Source organism: Phyllobates terribilis, unplaced genomic scaffold, assembly GCF_046119375.1.
Source record: "Phyllobates terribilis strain yellow unplaced genomic scaffold, ASM4611937v1 Scaffold_9__5_contigs__length_417890890, whole genome shotgun sequence".
NCBI lineage: Eukaryota > Metazoa > Chordata > Amphibia > Anura > Dendrobatidae > Phyllobates > Phyllobates terribilis.
In genome coordinates, this window is record NW_027362769.1 from 172,502,658 (window position 1) to 172,518,320 (window position 15,663).

The 15,663-nt window shown below is 40.8% G+C and overlaps 2 protein-coding genes across 5 annotated transcripts in view; both read left to right on the forward strand.

The window, feature by feature from the left end:
- The window catches only part of PRKAG3 (protein kinase AMP-activated non-catalytic subunit gamma 3), a 41,609-nt gene extending 27,937 nt beyond the window's left edge, over positions 1–13,672 (forward strand). For 3 of the 4 annotated variants that reach the window (XM_073647369.1, XM_073647368.1, XM_073647367.1), the window contains 2 exons: positions 5,533–5,626; positions 7,253–13,672. In XM_073647369.1, the coding sequence (XP_073503470.1) occupies positions 5,533–5,626; positions 7,253–7,275 (117 nt within the window). In that variant the 3' untranslated portion in view covers positions 7,276–13,672. Of the gene's footprint in view, positions 1–5,532; positions 5,709–7,252 lie in introns of all 4 variants that reach the window. The other variant, XR_012250700.1, reaches the window with a different exon arrangement.
- SLC23A3 (solute carrier family 23 member 3) overlaps positions 7,429–15,663 on the forward strand; it is a 55,059-nt gene continuing 46,824 nt past the window's right edge. The window contains exon 1 of the mRNA XM_073647370.1: positions 7,429–7,543. The gene's annotated coding sequence lies outside the window, so the exon portion shown is untranslated. The remainder of the gene's footprint in view (positions 7,544–15,663) is intronic.

Consider the following 15,663-nt stretch of genomic DNA (forward strand, 5'->3'; position numbering starts at 1 on the left):
TATACCAGCTGTACATATATAATTATACACAGAAGATACCCAGGTTATACCAGCTGCACATATATAATTATATACAGAAGATGCCCAGGTTATACCGACTGTACATATATAATTATATACAGGAGATACCCAGGTTATACCAGCTGTACATATATAATTATATACAGGAGATGCCCGGGTTATACCAGCTGTACATATATAATTATATACAGGAGATCCCGGGTTATACCAGCTGTACATATATAATTATATACAGGAGATGCCCAGGTTATACCAGCTGTACATATATAATTATATACAGGAGATGCCCAGGTTATACCAGCTGTACATATATAATTATATACAGGAGATGCCCAGGTTATACCAGCTGTACATATATAATTATATACAGGAGATGCCCAGGTTATACCAGCTGTACATATATAATTATATACAGGAGATGCCCAGGTTATACCGACTGTACATATATAATTATATACAGGAGATATCCAGGTTATACTAGCTGTACATATATAATTATATACATGAGATACCCAGGTTATACCAGCTGCACATATATAATTATATACAGGAGATGCCCAAGTTATACCAGCTGTACATATATAATTATATACAGGAGATGCCCAGGTTATACCAGCTGTACATATATAATTATATACAGGAGATTCCCAGGTTATACCAGCTGTACATATATAATTATATACAGGAGATACCCATGTTATACCAGCTGTACATATATAATTATATACAGGAGATACCCAGGTTATACCAGCTGTACATATATAATTATATACAGGAGATGCCCAGGTTATACCAGCTGAACATATATAATTATATACAGGAGATGCCCAGGTTATACCAGCTGTACATATATAATTATATGCAGGAGATGCCCAGGTTATACCAGCTGTACATATATAATTATATACAGGAGATGCCCAGGTTATACCAGCTGTTCATATATAATTATATACAGGAGACGCCCAGGTTATACCAGCATTATATATATAATTATATACAGGAGATACCCATGTTATACCAGCTGTACATATATAATTATATACCGAAGATGCCCAGGTTATACCAGCTGAACATATATAATTATATACAGGAGATGCCCAGGTTATACCAGCTGTACATATATAATTATATACAGAAGATGCCCAGGTTATACCAGCTGAACATACATCATTATATACAGGAGATGCCCAGGTTATACCAGCTGAACATACATCATTATATACAGGAGATGCCCAGGTTATACCAGCTGAACATATATAATTATATACAGGAGATGCCCAGGTTATACCAGCTGTACATATAGAATTATATACAGGAGATACCCATGTTATACCAGCTGTACATATATAATTATATACAGGAGATACCCAGGTTATACCAGCTGGACATATATAATTATATACAGGAGATACCCAGGTTATACCAGCTGTACATATATAATTATATACAGGAGATGCCCAGGTTATACCAGCTGTACATATATAATTATATACAGGAGATGCCCAGGTTATACCAGCTGTACATATATAATTATATACAGGAGATGCCCAGGTTATACCAGCTGTACATATATAATTATATACAGGAGATGCCCAGGTTATACCAGCTGTACATATATAATTATATACAGGAGATGCCCAGGTTATACCAGCTGTACATATATAATTATACACAGGAGATACCCAGGTTATACCAGCTGTTCATATATAATTATATACAGGAGATGCCCAGGTTATACCAGCTGTACATATATAATTATATACAGGAGATGCCCAGGTTATACCAGCTGTACATATATAATTATATACAGGAGATGCCCAGGTTATACCAGCTGTACATATATAATTATATACAGGAGATGTCCAGGTTATACCAGCTGTACATATATAATTATATACAGGAGATGTCCAGGTTATACCAGCTGTACATATATAATTATACACAGGAGATACCCAGGTTATACCAGCTGTTCATATATAATTATATACAGGAGATGCCCAGGTTATACCAGCTGTACATATATAATTATATACAGGAGATACCTAGGTTATACCAGCTGTACATATATAATTATATACAGGAGATACCCAGGTTATACCAGCTGTACATATATAATTATACACAGGAGATACCCAGGTTATACCAGCTGTACATATATAATTATATACAGGAGATGCCCAGGTTATACCAGCTGTACATATATAATTATATACAGAAGATGCCCAGGTTATACCAGCTGTACATATATAATTATACACAGGAGATGCCCAGGTTATACCAGCTGTACATATATAATTATATACAGGAGATGCCCAGGTTATACCAGCTGTACATATATAATTATACACAGGAGATACCCAGGTTATACCAGCTGTACATATATAATTATATACAGGAGATGCCCAGGTTATACCAGCTGTACATATATAATTATATACAGGAGATGCCCAGGTTATACCAGCTGTACATATATAATTATACACAGGAGATACCCAGGTTATACCAGCTGTACATATATAATTATATACAGGAGATGCCCAGGTTATACCAGCTGTACATATATAATTATATACAGGAGATACCTAGGTTATACCAGCTGTACATATATAATTATATACAGGAGATACCCAGGTTATACCAGCTCTACATATATAATTATATACAGGAGATGCTCAGGTTATACCAGCTGTACATATATAATTATATACAGGAGATGCCCAGGTTATACCAGCTGTACATATATAATTATATACAGGAGATGCCCAGGTTATACCAGCTGTACATATATAATTATATACAGGAGATGTCCAGGTTATACCAGCTGTACATATATAATTATATACAGGAGATGTCCAGGTTATACCAGCTGTACATATATAATTATACACAGGAGATACCCAGGTTATACCAGCTGTTCATATATAATTATATACAGGAGATGCCCAGGTTATACCAGCTGTACATATATAATTATATACAGGAGATACCTAGGTTATACCAGCTGTACATATATAATTATATACAGGAGATACCCAGGTTATACCAGCTGTACATATATAATTATACACAGGAGATACCCAGGTTATACCAGCTGTACATATATAATTATATACAGGAGATGCCCAGGTTATACCAGCTGTACATATTTAATTATATACAGAAGATGCCCAGGTTATACCAGCTGTACATATATAATTATATACAGGAGGTGCCCAGGTTATACCAGCTGTACATATATAATTATATACAGGAGATGCCCAGGTTATACCAGCTGTACATATATAATTATACACAGGAGATACCCAGGTTATACCAGCTGTACATATATAATTATATACAGGAGATGCCCAGGTTATACCAGCTGTACATATATAATTATACACAGGAGATACCCAGGTCATACCAGCTGTACATATATAATTATATACAGGAGATGCCCAGGTTATACCAGCTGTACATATATAATTATATACAGGAGATACCTAGGTTATACCAGCTGTACATATTTAATTATATACAGAAGATGCCCAGGTTATACCAGCTGTACATATATAATTATATACAGGAGATGCCCAGGTTATACCAGCTGTACATATATAATTATATACAGGAGATGCCCAGGTTATACCAGCTGTACATATATAATTATACACAGGAGATACCCAGGTTATACCAGCTGTACATATATAATTATATACAGGAGATGCCCAGGTTATACCAGCTGTACATATATAATTATACACAGGAGATACCCAGGTTATACCAGCTGTACATATATAATTATATACAGGAGATGCCCAGGTTATACCAGCTGTACATATATAATTATATACAGGAGATACCTAGGTTATACCAGCTGTACATATATAATTATATACAGGAGATGCCCAGGTTATACCAGCTGTACATATATAATTATATACAGGAGATGCTCAGGTTATACCAGCTGTAGATATATAATTATATACAGGAGATGCCCAGGTTATACCAGCTGTACATATATAATTATATACAGGAGATGCTCAGGTTATACCAGCTGTACATATATAATTATATACAGGAGATGCCCAGGTTATACCGGCTGTACATATATAATTATATACAGGAGATGCCCAGGTTATACCGGCTGTACATATATAATTATATACAGGAGACGCCCAGGTTATACCAGCTGTACATATATAATTATATACAGGAGATGCCCAGGTTATACCAGCTGTACATATATAATTATATACAGGAGACGCCCAGGTTATACCAGCTGTACATATATAATTATATACAGGAGATGCCCAGATTATACCGGCTGTACATATATAATTATATACAGGAGATGCCCAGGTTATACCGGCTGTACATATATAATTATATACAGGAGATGCCCAGGTTATACCAGCTGTACATATATAATTATATACAGGAGACTCCCAGGTTATACCAGCTGTACATCTATAATTATACACAGGAGATACCCAGGTTATACCAGCTGTACATATATAATTATATACAGGAGATGCTCAGGTTATACCAGCTGTACATATATAATTATATACAGGAGATGCCCAGGTTATACCGGCTGTACATATATAATTATATACAGGAGATGCCCAGGTTATACCAGCGGTACACATATAATTATATACAGGAGATGCCCAGGTTATACCAGCTGTACATATATAATTATATACAGGAGACGCCCAGGTTATACCAGCTGTACATATATAATTATATACAGGAGATGCCCAGGTTATACCGGCTGTACATATATAATTATATACAGGAGACGCCCAGGTTATACCAGCTGTACATATATAATTATATACAGGAGATGCCCAGGTTATACCAGCTGTACATATATAATTATATACAGGAGATGCCCAGGTTATACCAGCTGTACATATATAATTATATACAGGAGACTCCCAGGTTATACCAGCATTATATATATAATTATATACAGGAGATGCCCAGGTTATACCGGCTGTACATATATAATTATATACAGGAGACGCCCAGGTTATACCAGCTGTACATATATAATTATATACAGGAGATGCCCAGGTTATACCGGCTGTACATATATAATTATATACAGGAGACGCCCAGGTTATACCAGCTGTACATATATAATTATATACAGGAGATGCCCAGGTTATACCGGCTGTACATATATAATTATATACAGGAGACGCCCAGGTTATACCAGCTGTACATATATAATTATATACAGGAGATGCCCAGGTTATACCAGCTGTACATATATAATTATATACAGGAGATGCCCAGGTTATACCAGCTGTACATATATAATTATATACAGGAGACTCCCAGGTTATACCAGCATTATATATATAATTATATACAGGAGATGCCCAGGTTATACCGGCTGTACATATATAATTATATACAGGAGACGCCCAGGTTATACCAGCATTATATATATATGTACATATATTAGTGGTGTCCACTTTGTGGCTTCCTGTTCTCTATGATTTTCCTTCCTTCTGGCAGGTTCATCGCCTGGTTCTGGTGGATGAGGAGAATCGGCCCTGTGGGATTGTGTCCCTCTCTGACATCCTACAAGCCCTGGTTTTAACCCCCGCAGGTATTGATGCCCTTAATTCCTAACCCTGCGAAGGCTCTTTTCTACCTTCACCCTGCACCTCCTTCTCCTCTCTAAGGCACAGGTACGCCCCCTACAGTATGTAGCAGGAGCAAACGTCCGTGTGAGAATTGTCTGGAAAGCTCATCCTTGCACTCTGTACCCTGGAACCTCAGAAAGCTGCATTTATGCTGCCGCAAGGTTTTACGCGCTGCCTGAAATTTTGCTTTCCTTTCTGTTTTTCCTCCTGAAGTGTCCTGGGCCGGCTGCTCTCCTCCTCTTCTTCTTCCTCTTCTTCTTCTTCTTCTTCTTCCTTTTAGTCATGGTCAGAAGCAAAATAATCGAATTTTTCAATGGACCGTGGATAACGCATGGGAATTTGCATGCTCCAAAAAGAGATTGTAAAAGGTTTTGTAACTAATTTGCAGAATAAATCTGGAAACTGTTTGTCCAGTTTAGATAAACGTCTGTCATCCTCCCTATCGTGTATTTATCGGGAGAGGTCCTCTGTTCAGGATCCTCTTCTTTTGGACAGAATTTTGATCGGTTATAAACAGCGTCCATTCCTGGGGTCCTGTCCTGCATTACTCAGACGACCCATTGATGGAAATGGGCGCTGTGTAATTTTTTATTTCCCCTGTTGATGGCGCTGATAGAAAATGTAACACTTGTCTACAAGTTTTCAGACAATTGGTATCTGATCTTTGAGGGTCTACATGGGTTGATGTGGGACATTTTGTGATCCACATACTGAGGACCTCTCTAACAAGTTAGGATTTGGAAAGTTAAGAACTCCATTAAATTAAATGTCACCTTCTTTGCACACTTGGGCTTATTACTTATTGTATCTTTACGGAGATGAGTTAGGATTTGTTTTGTCTGACACAAATGCCCGGCATAGGATTAATATTGCGTGATAAAATCTGGCGTCCTGTAGCCACCACTAGAGGGAGCTCCCTTCATACAGTAAACAGTAAGCTCCTGGGCTCCCTCTGCTGGTGGTGGTTGGGGTAGCTTGCTGCAGCAAACTTGGATAGAAGCTACCTCCGTTTCTGGCTGTTTAGTTCCTGTTGTCCATAACATCCAAAGAGATAAAGTGTCACACGGAGGAAATGGGCTCCTTTTCTCAACAGGATAATTGGGCGTTACCGTAATTAGTTTGCCGCGGCTGCAGGAGACTTTAACAGGGACCCCCCAAGGTCTGCCATGAACATCGTTTTTTAATCAAAGCCCTTTCCCATTTTATATTCTGCTGAGAGGTAGGGAGTCTACGGAGAACATCAGTAATGATAGGAACCGTCCCATTGTGACTTCTTTTTTTCCAGTTAAATTCTGCAAAGTAGCTTGAAACTGAAAAAGTTTTTAAAAAGTTCATCCTGGGTCCAAATCAGGAAATTAGACCAGAAATTAACCCCTGAATTCCTGTGTCCTTCCCTGTGCACCGCACGCACCTCTTCTTGCACAGCGTGAACCCTGCGACCCTCAGTGATGACATCTTCTCTGACTGCCATCCTGAATGCTTCTTCTGCTTTCAGGGTTTACTCCGCGGCTTCTGTGTTTTCTGGCACTCGTGCTGCGCTCTCCCCGCTTTATTTCTTCACAACCTTTCTTTTCCTTTGGTTCTTCCAGGTCTAGAACGCAATTCCTTGTGATGCGAGACCACGAGGACGCACGGAGTCAGCCGCATACAGGAGAATGATAGGACATTTTGTGGCTAGGGGGCGCTGTCCCACCACGGACAGGAGGATGACGGTCGTCAGAGGGGGTCACCTTGAAGGATCCGCGTTTCCTTCGAGTCCTGCTCGTTCGTTGTGAATATTAGCATTTACGATACACCGTATTTTGTGCTTATGAGAATCTTAGAGACCGGAGCTGGACCGTCCTCGGACCTGTGAGCGGAACTCATCACGTTGTGTCTAGGTATATGCCGTTTACACAGTTCACTCTTATGCATATATCTCATCCTGTGTAATGTAATACATTGCTTCAGTTCTCCATGCTGGACATATATCTGTACAGTAAATATCTGTCATCATGTGACTATAAAGGTGTGAACAGTTACGAGGAGCGTCTCTCTCCCTGGTGGACCCGACATGTCCATGCATTACACAGGCAATCCAGGGATTTCATTAGACATGCAGTGCACTGCATATTTTCTCCTGCGGGGGGGCGCTACAGGGAAATTAAACACTTACTGCCAGGTTCCCTCTCAGCTCTCTGCTGATTGCTGGAGGTCTCATTAGCAGGATGTCTAGAGATTACTCTAGTTTAGGCAGCTTTTCTAATATAAGATGATTATTCAAAGTGGATAACTGCTTTAAAGGCTATAGACACATTCACATGGAAAAAAAATAACTTTTCCGTATGTTACTGGCTACCTTTAGTTAATTTGATATTTCTCTTGTGGGAGTGTCTCTCCCAGTTATATAGGCTGGATGTGAGATCTATGTGTCTCTCCCAGTAATATAGGCTGGATGTGAGGTCTGTGTGTCTCTCCCAGTAATATAGGCTGGATGTGAGGTCTGCATGTCTCTCCCAGTAATATAGGCTGGATGAGAGGTCTGTGTGTCTCTCCCAGTAATATAGGCTGGATGTGAGGTCTGTGTGTCTCTCCCAGTAATATAGGCTGGATGTGAGGTCTGTGTGTGTCTCTCCCAGTAATATAGGCTGGATGTGAGGTCTATGTGTCTCTCCCAGTAATATAGGCTGGATGTGAGGTCTGTGTGTCTCTCCTAGTAATATAGGCTGGATGTGAGGTCTATGTGTCTCTCCCAGTAATATAGGCTGGATGTGAGGTCTGTGTGTCTCTCCCAGTAATATAGGCTGGATGTGAGGTCTATGTGTCTCTCCCAGTAATATAGGCTGGATGTGAGGTCTGTGTGTCTCTCCCAGTAATGTAGGCTGGATGTGAGGTCTGTGTGTCTCTCCCAGTAATGTAGGCTGGATGTGAGGTCTGTGTGTGTCTCTCCCAGTAATATAGGCTGGATGTGAGGTCTGTGTGTGTCTCTCCCAGTAATATAGGCTGGATGTGAGGTCTGTGTGTGTCTCCCCCAGTAATATAACAACAAATGAACAAATAAAGTAGCACACTGTAACACTGAGTATATAGATGTGAAATATGAAATATGAATAGCATAACTGCTGTAAAAAATAGAAATGAAAAATGTTTTGAAAAAATTTTTTTAGCGCATGAAATATGAAGTATGGAAAATGAATAGCATTACTGCTGTAAATAAATGAGAAATCTTAGCGCATAAATTGGCCAACTCATGTGTACCTGACAGCCGCAGTAAGGCGTTTCTCGATGTCAGGACCTACCAATGTGAATACCTCTCTAAGAGACCTCCGTCTGCTTATGTGTGGGAAAGACAGATCCTGATGCATTTAAAACCACCTGCGGCATGGGGGTGGGGGTGGAGTGCTCTGTCAACGCTAAATCTAGTAACAAAGAAAATGACGGCACTTCCACTACAAAAACTAGGTGTGAACAGGTGCTTACTTTCCCCCAGTAATATAGGCTGGATGTGAGGTATGTGTGTCTCTCCCAGTAATATAGGCTGGATGTGAGGTCTGTGCGTCTCTCCCAGTAATATAGGCTGGATGTGAGGTCTGTGTGTCTCTCCCAGTAATATAGGCTGGATGTGAGGTCTGTGTGTCTCTCCCAGTAATATAGGCTGGATGTGAGGTCTGTGCATCTTTCCCAGTAATATAGGCTGGATGTGAGAACTGTGTATCTCTCCTAGTAATATAGGCTCGATGTGAGGTCTGTGTGTCTCTCCCAGTAATATAGGCTGGATGTGAGGTCTGTGTGTGTCTCTCCCAGTAATATAGGCTGGATGTGAGGTCTGTGTGTCTCTCCCAGTAATATAGGCTGGATGTGAGGCCTGTGTGTCTCTCCCAGTAATATAGGCTGGATGTGAGGTCTGTGTGTGTCTCTCCCAGTAATATAGGCTGGATGTGAGGTCTGTGTGTCTCTCCCAGTAACATAGTCTGGATGTGAGGTCTTTGTGTCTCTCCCAGTAATATAGGCTGGATGTGAGGTCTATGTGTCTCTCCCAGTAATATAGGCTGGATGTGAGGTCTATGCGTCTCTCCCAGTAATATAGGCTGGATGTGAGGTCTGTGTGTCTCTCCCAGTAATATAGGCTGGATGTGAGGTCTGTGTGTCTCTCCCAGTAATATAGGCTGGATGTGAGGTCTGTGCATCTTTCCCAGTAATATAGGCTGGATGTGAGATCTGTGTATCTCTCCCAGTAATATAGGCTCGATGTGAGGTCTGTGTGTCTCTCCCAGTAATATAGGCTGGATGTGAGGTCTGTGTGTGTCTCTCCCAGTAATATAGGCTGGATGTGAGGTCTGTGTGTCTCTCCCAGTAATATAGGCTGGATGTGAGGCCTGTGTGTCTCTCCCAGTAATATAGGCTGGATGTGAGGTCTGTGTGTGTCTCTCCCAGTAATATGGGCTGGATGTGAGGTCTGTGTGTCTCTCCCAGTAACATAGTCTGGATGTGAGGTCTTTGTGTCTCTCCCAGTAATATAGGCTGGATGTGAGGTCTGTGTGTCTCTCCTAGTAATATAGGCTGGATATGAGGTCTGTGTGTGTCTCTCCCAGTAATATAGGCTGGATGTGAGGCCTGTGTGTCTCTCCCAGTAATATAGGCTGGATGTGAGGTCTGTGTGTGTCTCTCCCAGTAATATAGGCTGGATGTGAGGTCTGTGTGTCTCTCCCAGTAACATAGTCTGGATGTGAGGTCTTTGTGTCTCTCCCAGTAATATAGGCTGGATGTGAGGTCTGTGTGTCTCTCCTAGTAATATAGGCTGGATGTGAGGTTTTTGTTTATCCAGGACACTGCTGTCTTCACGGCTCATATATCAGCCCAGCTTCTATCCTGCACTTATTTCATCTTTATGTTTTTTTCTTCCTTATCTTTAGCTTCTTTGCTCTACCCCTTTCCCCACACGGTAGAAATCTGTGTACAACCATCTCCCCCTGTTTTCTATCTCTAAAACTGAGTGAAGGGAGGGTAAAGAGCCATCAGAACCAGGAGCAGGAGCTCTGATGCATTTGTAACTTTTTTTGCTAACGTTTTCTCCTAGTTAATGTCTTTACAGACTCTCTGCAGCTGCCAAATGGTAGAATATTTTAATGAAGACTATTTAGAAAGTTGCTGAACTGTGCATTTAGGGAGCAAATGAACAGTAAAAAAAAATCCTGTAAGAAGCGGTACATATACTGTAAGCTCATTGGGGGTCCTGGGGTCGGACACTTTCTACTTCTTTTCAGTTCTTTTAGCCATAACAAAAATAAAAAACATTTTATAATAATTTTGCTATAAAATGTGAAATCGTGTGTCACAGAAAGAGAGTACAAAATATATGCAGAATATATCTGGAAGTTGCTTGTCCGTTTCATAGAACTCATTCTAGACCCTCTTATCGAATGATTAGAGGGGTCCTCAGTTCAGGATCCTGCTCTCAACCCATTGATACGGATGAGCACTAGGTATTGCCCAATTACTCCTTTGGTGGCGCTGCAGAGACATTAAGCATCCACTGTCAGGTTTTCTGGCAGACGACAGCTGATTACTGAGGGTCCCTACAGGGGGGGGGACACTTTATGATTATCCTATTGCAAAGGACCCTTATAACAAGTTGGGATTGGAAAGTAGAAGATCCCTTTAAATGAATCATCCAATACGTTTATTAATTAAAGGGAGTCTGTCACTGATTTACACCACATACACAGTCCTATTGGGGACTTTATTAAACTCCTTCCTGCACCATAGATTTCACTTCATTAGTTCAGCAAAAAAATTGTGTTATTTCACATATACATGAGGGCTCTTCGGTGCACCCTTGGTGTGGCCAAGAGCTCAGTTCACTGATCTGCCCCCTTAATCAACATGCCGTGCACCTCGCTTTAGCTTGACAGCGCTCGCTGTCTGCAGCCTGCATTGACTCCTTAGCTCTGACACTGCAGGAGCTGAGTGCACACACACAATGTCAGTGCAGGTGCGCGATCATCCCTCTTTCCCGCCTGCAGCGCCTGCTCTCTGCACACAGGATCACATGGTAGTGAGTGAGCGCTGCAGACAGTAGAGACATATGAGAATGCGTCTGCACTGACACACAAGGAATCCAATTCAGGCAGCGTTCAGCGAGCTCTGTCCATCAATGATTGGTGCATGGCATGTTGATAGGTGGAACAGTGCACTCAGCCCTTGGGCACACCAAGGGTGCACTGAGGAGCCCTCATTAATATATGTCATAAACACTGCACACTCGCTGCATATGTGATCGGATGTGACTGTAAAGGAGGACTCCACTTCTCCCACTCGCTGGTCCACTAACAATGAGCTAAGCGCACCCCACGGCCAGTTCACACATCCACACGCCACCCAGCTTTCCTGAGCACCTGACAGGTACCCTGCTCGCCCTCTGCACACACAGTGTAACACAACCAGGCTATGCTTTCCATCTTCGTGGTTGTGGGTACGTTTAGAGCAGCAAGTAACAAACTTATTACATTTTAGATTTAGAAAAAGTACAATGCTTAAAGAAAATGCCAAAAAGATGAAATAATAAAATGACATAAATAAAAGCAAAAACAATAGAAAAATAAAAGGGTTAAATACAGAAACGTCTTGCTGATTGGATCTTTGAGACCTTTTTGATGGAGAAAACCTGAGAACCCGGAGGAAACCCAGGCAAACATGGGGAGAACATACAAACTCCTTGCAGATGATGTCCTTACTGGGATTTGTATTCAGGATCCCAGCGCTGCAAAGCAACAGTGCTAACCACTGAGCCACCTTACAGTGCTAACCACTGAGCCACCGTACAGTGCTAACCACTGAGCCACCGTACAGTGCTAACCTCTGAGCCACCTTACAGTGCTGACCACTGAGCCACCGTACAGTACTAACCACTGAGGCACCTTACAGTGCTACCCATTGAGCGACCTTACAGTGCTGACCACTGAGCCACCGTACAGTGCTAACCACTGAGTGACCTTACAGTGCTGACCACTGAGCCACCGTACAGTGCTAACCATTGAGCGACCTTACAGTGCTAACCACTGAGCCACCTTACAGTGCTAACCACTGAGTGACCTTACAGTGCTGACCACTGAGCCACCTTACAGTACTAACCACTGAGGCACCTTACAGTGCTAACCACTGAGTCACCGTACAGTGCTAACCACTGAGCCTCCGTACTGTGCTAACCACTGAGTCACCGCACAGTGCTAACCACTGAGCCACCATACAGAGCTAACCACTGAGCCACCTTACAGTACTAACCACTGAGGCACCTTACAGTGCTAACCAGAGTCACCGTACAGTGTTAACCACTGAGCCACCTTACAGTGCTAACCACTGAGCGACCTTACAGTGCTAACCACTGAGCGACCTTACAGTGCTAACCACTGAGTCACCGTAAAGTGCTAACCACTGAGCCACCTTACAGTGCTAACCACTGAGTCATCGTACAGTGCTAACAACTGAGCCACCGTATAGTGCTAACTACTGAGCCACTCTGCTAACCATATTAGCACCTGTTTGCTAGGGATGAACCAAGCAAAGAGTATTTGGTCTCCCTATGGACTGGCTGACACATCGCTAATCATTATCTGCTCACAGAGGAGACGCCGCCAGGTGTCCAGTGATAACGTTTTTCTATTTTAACATTCAAGTATGAAATAAATCTAAATAGTTTTGTGGGTGACAAACTCTCCATAATGTATCTTTGTGTAGGTGTATGTTCTTCTGATAGAGCCCCAAATCCCCTGCACAGAATTAGAATCACATGATAGCTTCCTGCGGCCACCACTAGAGGGAGCTCTCTGTATACAGTGTTGTTATTATTGAGTTCAATGTATGAAAAGTACTGTAGGCTCCCTCTAGTGGTGGAGACTGACACCTTTCTGCAACAGCCTGAATAGGAACTAGATTTGATCCTGGCTCTTAATCGTTTGGTAGCAACTGAGTGATTTAGGCATTATTGATCTGAGAACTGAAAAAATGGAAAAATAAAAAAAACATTGCCTGCTTGTTGACTGTTTCTCAGCCTTCTTACTGATTATTTTTTAATATCGATGTGGAAACAAACTAAAAAAAAAAACAGTTAAAAAAGGGCATAAAATGAATATAATATTTTACAAAAATGCAGATTTTTTTCTTTTCTTTTTTTGACAATATGATCAATGGTAATTAAAGGACGAGGTTCACTTTAATGTGAAGGCTCAACTCCGCGCTTACAAAATTGCTTAAATAGTATTTCCCTAGCATAGAGGTATTGCCATAAAGCTGCAGAACTGATGCACTACAGAGAGTACAGAGCTGCAGTCTCACCCAGGTCCGAGGGTCCATAATGAGGAGACGAAGCATAATAGAGGGTCCGGCTGCAGATTTTGTCTGGGGGCTCAGGATATTATTATATGGTGGACGGCGGCCCCCCAGGTACAGGAGGATGTGTCTGCTGCCATTGCAATAATCTTCAGGTAAAAATATATATTCCATATTGTAGAGGGGGAAAGTGTTTTTTTTTCTTATGCATTTGCACCTAGCGCCTCCTGCTGCACAATATGATAGCTGCAATTTAAAGGGATGTTTCAGATAATAAGCTCCTTTTTCTTTTTTTCTTTGCCTTGTCCTAGTTGTAGCTATATAAAACCTTCTCTAGTCACAATCAAAGCTGCATTTTTCTTGGTAAAAAAATGTCTTTTTAAAAGGCTTATCCTCTAACTGAACTCAGAGATGTGAACAAGCAGCTTAGTCCTAACTGTAATGTTACATGATCAGGGCTCTGGTGGTCTGCACCCCCCACCTTATTCCCCTGATGCCTCACTCTGGCACTACTTACTATGTTACTACTCATGCACTTTTCAGAATTAGGCTATGTTCACATCCGGCATTATTGCAGCGTTTTTTTTTTTTCCTTCAACCAAATCCAAGGTAATAAAAATGTTGGTTTTGCTGCTTTTTTGTTGCATTTTTGCTGCGATCTATTGGGTGCTTATTACACATGTGATTTATCCACAGGACATGTTTAATAAAGTTTGATTTATTCATCAAAAACACAGTGAAAAAAAAAAACGCTACAGAAACGCAGCAAAACTGTTTGCTGTGGGGGTTTTTTGCAGGGATTTTTCTCTTTCTCATGGATTTCTATGGGTGAAATAATGTTGCAAAAATTGTTGCTGAAAGAATTGACGCTGCAGATGTGAAAAATGCTTCAGTTCTCAAATTCAGTCAGGAAGAAAAAAAAATTAATTTGTGCATAAGATTTCTGAAATCGCATCGCTTCTGCTGGTAATGTAAAATGGAGCTGAAAAAATACAGCAAAAAAAAAAAAGCTGCAGAAGCCGTGGCTGCATGTGAACATAGCCCGACTGCAGGATTAGTATTTATTTCATTTCTCATTTATAAAAAAGTAACAAGAGATTTCCAGGAAAATAATAATAACAATAATAATAATAATAATAATAATAATAATAAATAACAACAATAATATTAATAATAAATAATAATATTAATAATAATAAATAACAACAATAATAATAATAAATAACCACAATAATATTAATAATAATAAACCCATGTCGCTTTCTCATCTATATTTAAGTTTGTGTCATTTTTCTCCATCCTCAATGTCCGCACATTCCTTCATTCGTCATGAACCATAATGAAGCCAGAAGACTGGAAGTTTCTGTGTCTTTGTCCTAATGTTACATTAGTATCGGAGAGTCCTCCGGCCATGTGTCATCTATAGTAATGGTCCCTGCCCCTCCTGCGGAGGCAATGTCTCATCTATCAGTCACATGACCAGCGCAGCCAATCACTGATCTCAGCTGTACGTGTAAAATTCCCTGCCGTGGCCAGTGATTGGCTGCTCTGGTCATGTGACTGATGGATAGAACATCATCTATGAAGATCCAGTGGGAACCATGGAAGCATGGTCCGATTCAGCATTACTTTAATTTGCGCCTTTTTCATTATTTTTCACCTTTTTAAGTTATCTTCACTTGGTTTTGTGTTTTTG